Source organism: Octopus bimaculoides, chromosome Z, assembly GCF_046866305.1.
Source record: "Octopus bimaculoides isolate indiv1 chromosome Z, ASM4686630v1, whole genome shotgun sequence".
Taxonomy (NCBI): domain Eukaryota; kingdom Metazoa; phylum Mollusca; class Cephalopoda; order Octopoda; family Octopodidae; genus Octopus; species Octopus bimaculoides.
In genome coordinates, this window is record NC_142944.1 from 21,500,130 (window position 1) to 21,505,402 (window position 5,273).

Below are 5,273 nucleotides of genomic sequence, written 5' to 3' on the forward strand. Positions count from 1 at the left end.
AAACACTTTGAGTATGGCCTATGGCACTAGGCCAACATATTCAGCGTGAAAAATTTCATCAATATACCAAATTTGAAAATTCTCACTTAATTTTAAAATTTCAAAAAGTGAAATCAAACAGAAAAAAACCCCTCAAATCAACTCACAAGTCAGCCCGAGACTATAGAAGACATTTGCTCAAGGTGCCACGCAGTGAGATTGAATCCGGAATCATGTGGTTGGAAAGCAAACTTCTTTCAACGCAGTCACGCCTGCATACAAGTATCCAGAAATTTAAGCGTGTGAGTCCATGTGTGTGTGTGTGTGTGTGTGTGTGTGTGTGTGTGTGTGTGTGTGTGTGTGTGTGTGTGAGGATTAACTATCTATATGTAGAAATGTATGTATGTCGATGGGCCCAATAAAAGATTTGTCTCTTGATATGTAGACATCGAGTCTATTATATAATAGACAAAACGCCACTAAAATGGTATGAAGATATTTTGACATCGATGCTCAATGCCATTGACAGCAGACTAACACAAGACATCTGCTTAGCACTTCGAGAATTCTTTAGTCAAGGTTGAATGGAGCTGAATGTTTTGTTTTTCTTTCTCTCTTTTTTTTTTCTTTTTTGTTATTTTCTTGATAAAATTACAGGCCTTTCTACCACCCATTCAAACCGTTGCTAACTTCCTGTATTTTCAGTGAAGCTGACCGATTGTTTCTGCGTATAGTTTGCATAAGTGGAGGCGCGTGGCTTAGTGGTTAGGGTGTCAGCATCATGATCGCAAGGTTGTGGTTTCGATTCCTGGACCGAGCCGCGTGTTGTGTTTTTGAGCAAAACACTTCATTTCACATGGCTCCAGTCCACTCAGCTGGCAAAAATGAGTAATCCTGCGATAGACTGGCGTGCCGTCCACTTGGGGAACACATACACCATAGAAACCGAGAAACCGGGCCCATGAGCCTGGCTCGGTTTTAAAAGGGCGCATTTGTTTATTTTTATAGTTTGCATAAAAAGTGTTTTCTTCTTCTTTTTCTTGTGTCAGTCATTAAACTGCAGCCAAGATGGGGCACCACCTTGAAGTACTTTAGTTGAACGAATCGACCCAGTATTTATCTTATTTTATCTTTTTTCTTAAAACCTGGTACTCGTTTTTTTTTTTTTTTTTTTTTTTTTTTTTTGCCGAACCGCTAACCGCTAAGTTACAGGGACGTAAACACACTAATACGGTTGTCAAGCGCTGATGGGGAACAAACACAGACACAAAGACACACACGTATGTATATATGTGTGTGTCTTTGTGTATACATACACACACATGATAGGCTTCATTCAGTTTTCATCTACTAAATTCATTCACAAGGCTTTGGTCGGCTCGAGGCTATAGTAAAAGATACTTCCCCGTAGTGCAATGCAGTGGGACTGAACCCAGAACCATGTGTTTGGGAAGCAAACTTCTTAGTACACCGCCACACCTGAAATAATTTCCATAGATGGTTGCGGATATAAACTGCATAGCAAACATGTATAGCTAAATCATTCCCAATGGACATCTTTATAAACATAATGCAAAATTAGCCACCATGGAATTGCTTAAGCAATTGTGAACTATGAAATAAAAGCTAAAATCACAAACTCCAGTCTTCACTTTTTATTAAGGTAGAATCATTAGCACGCCAGGCAAAATACTTAGTGGTATGTTGTCCGTCTCTACATTCTAAATTCGAATTCTACAGCGGTCGACTTTGTCTTTTCAGAGGTCGATGTAATCAAGTTAATCCTTTCCCTCAAAAACTGGCTCTGTGTCAAAATTTGAAACCATTATCTATATTCCACGGTTAAGGCGGCGAGATTGTAGAATCTTTGGCATGCCGGAGAAAACGCACAGCGGCATTTCGTCCATCTTTACGTCCTGAGTTCAAACTCCACTAAGGTCGGCTTTGCCTTTCATCCTTTCGGGGTCGATTAAATAAGTACAGGTGAGCACTGGAGGTTGATGTAATCGACTAGCCATCTACATGCAAAATTTTAGGCCTTGTGCTCAGTGTAGAAAGAATTACTTAAATTCTACGATAGAAATGTAATTTTCGGATTATCTCATTATTTGATTATTTGGAACGAAAGTTTCATAAGATGATATCCCCATCTGCAATTTTGAGATGGTTGCTCTCTGTAGAAGTGTTTCCCAAAATAAATACCTGGATTATCTAATCCAAATAGACCTACTCTGTGTCTGTGTGTTGTAGATACTCTTTTACTTGTTTCAATCATCTGACTGCGGCCATGCTGGAGCACCGCCTTTAGTCGAGAAAATCGACCCCAGGACTTATTCTTTGTAAACCTAGTACTTAGTCTATCGGTCTCTTTTTGCCGAACCGCTAAGTTACGGGGACGTAAACACATCAGCATCGTTTGTCAAGAGATGGTGGGGGGGACAAACACAGACACACAAACATATACACATACATACATACATATATATATATATATATATATATATATATATATATATATATATATATATATATATATATATATATATATATATATATATATATATATATATATATATATATATACATATATACGACGGGCTTCCTTCAGTTTCCGTCTACCAAATCCACTCACAAGGCTTTGGTCGGCCCGAGACTATAGTAGAAGACACTTGCCCAGGGTGACACGCAGTGGAACTGAACCCGGAACCATATGGTTGGTAAGCAAGCTACTTACCACACAGCAACTCCTGCGCCAAGATGTTTATGAAGCTAAAGTAAATTTCTCCTTTCGAGGCAACATGCGCAGCGTATTGTCTTTCCATGTCCGAGTGTACATAAACATGTTGAATAAGACAGTACATAACTATATTCCATTCAGCGCAGCTTAGTGTGCCTTTAAATAAATTATTCCAGTTTGCCATTTAATATTCTGATATAAGTGCGACCAGCTGTTAGTGAGCATGTATGACGGCTCGGTATACGGTACTGATGAAACGTAACAATGCAGAAACACATGACCTACAGTCTGGGGACGTCAAGCATAGCCTTGTGCTGTGTTTACGCCCATATTATTAATAGGGAGAATCCTTCTCCTGAGACAACTTGCGCTGCTTGTCTTTCCGTATCTGAATGTACACAAACACTCTAAATAAGACTGTGAGTGTGTTTGTGTGTGTGTGCGCGCGCGCGCTATCATCACCGCCATTTAACGTCCGTTTTCTATGTTGGCATGGGTTATACAGGCGTGGAAGCCCTCATAGTAACTGTCGATCTCAACGACTTCAAACCCAGAGCTGGTGCTGACAACAAGACATGGGAAGGCGTCATTGGGAGAAACGGAGTTGGCAAGAACAACAGCAATGGTCATCTACTGCTGAAGACCTGTGCAATGCATGACCTACGGATCACCAACACAGCGTTTCACCTGCCCAACAACAAAAGGGCGTTTTGGATGCACACGCAGCAAGCATTGGCATCTAATAGACTATGTCATAGTCAGGAGATTAGACAGGTGGGATGTTAGAGTGACAAAGGCTATGTGTGGCGCAGAATGCTGGACAGATCACAGGATCATCATCGCAAAACTCGACATGCTTATCCAGCCCAGGCGACGACCACCGAAGCCGGTAAACAAGCGACTAAACATCAACAAATCGGAACGACACAATGTGGAAAAGGACTTCAGTGAAGACTCGAGTAGCAAGTTCAGCCAACGCGACATGAATACAAAGGCAGTAGATGAGGACCAGATGGTGTTCAGAGACGCGGTGTACAACATTGCACTCACACATCTGAGCGAGAACACGCGTAGACACCAAAGCTGGTTTGACGACAACGATGAGGAAATTCAGAAGCTGTTCGATGAAAAGCATAAAATCCTATAGAGTCTTTCAGCAGGACAACACATCGGCTTCCATAAAAAGCAGACTAAAACGCTATCAAAAGCAAGGTTCAGGTAAAACTCAAAGGGGTGAAGGATTCCTCGCTCAGCAACAAGGCGGATAAGATACAAAAGTATGCTGACAGCAACAACTTCAAGCATTTCTACGATCCTCTGAAAGTAGTCTACGGGCCGCACTCCTCCGGAGCACCACTGCTGCTTAATTGCTGGCAGGATCACTTTCCACATTGACAAAAACACTATTTGAAAAGATGGGCAGAGCACTTCAACAAAGTCCTGAACAGACATCTATCAACGATGAGGCTATTGCTCGCATGCTCCAAGTTGACATCAACAACTCTCTGACAGAGACTTCAACAAACGCAGAGGCGGCAAGTTGGCAGAATCGTTAGCACGCCGGGCGAAATGCTTAGCGGTATTTCGTCTGCCGCTACGTTCTGATTTCAAATTCCGCCGAGGTCGACTTTGCCTTTCATCCTTTCGGTGTCGACAAATTAAGTACCAGTTACGCACTGGGGTCGATGTAATCGACTTAATCCGTTTGTCTGTCCTTGTTTGTCCCTTCTATGTTTAGCCCCTTGTGGGCAATAAAGAAATAAGAAGCATAAGTCCAGAAAGCAATTAAACTTCACTTCTCTCAAATGGCAAGCAACCAAGTTCTGACTCCATCTCATCTGAAATATACAAGGCAGTGATGGTTGTGGTGGTGGTAGTGGTGGTGGTTGCGGCGGGTAGCAAGTCTTGGCACAAAAACTCACCAACCTCTTTCAGACCATGTAGCAACAGGAAATTGTTCCTCAGAAATTCAATCCAAATCTTCAAGTGAAAAAGAAGCAGGCAGTCCTGTGACAACTACCGAAGCATTTCTCTTCTTGACATTGCTGGCAAGATGCTCACAAGAGTCCTCCTTAACCGTCTCACACAGCACATGAAAAGGCGGGCATTGACTAGAGAGTCAGGGTGGCTTCAGAGAAGGCCGTTGGACAGTCGAAATGCAGAACGCCGACTCAAGGAGGAGTATCAGAAACAAAAAAGTGACCTATACATGATGTTTGTAGACTTAACCAAGGCCTTTGACACCGTCAGTCGCGAGGTGCTTTGTAAGATCATAGGGAAGTTCGGCTGCCCAGACAAATTCATCAGCATAGTGCGCCAGTTTCATGACGGCACACTCGCTCGGGTGCTGGACAATGGAGATTTTTCCGTTGCATTCACAGTCACTAACGAAATCAAGCAGGGCTGTGTAGTCGTACCTGCGCTGCTCAGCATGATATTCTCAGCCATGCTGACGGATACTTTTCACAACATCGATGAAACCAGCGTCAAGGTTAGATTCAGTGCTGATGGCAGACTTTTCAACCTGCGGAGACTACTCAAAAAAGAAAGGTCATGA

General features: G+C 42.4%; 1 protein-coding gene across 1 annotated transcript; it reads left to right on the forward strand.

Annotated features, from left to right (window-relative positions):
- Nucleotides 1-4,769: 4,769 nt before the first annotated feature.
- LOC149132166 (uncharacterized) lies at nucleotides 4,770-5,273 on the forward strand. The gene has a single exon (XM_089365380.1). It carries the CDS (start codon nucleotides 4,770-4,772, stop codon nucleotides 5,271-5,273), a length of 504 nt encoding a protein of 167 aa, XP_089221506.1.

What these genes read in the sequence shown, in the direction of transcription:
- LOC149132166 (XM_089365380.1), top strand. Translation starts at nt 4,770, where the DNA reads ATGCTCACAAGAGTCCTCCTTAACCGTCTCACACAGCACATGAAAAGG.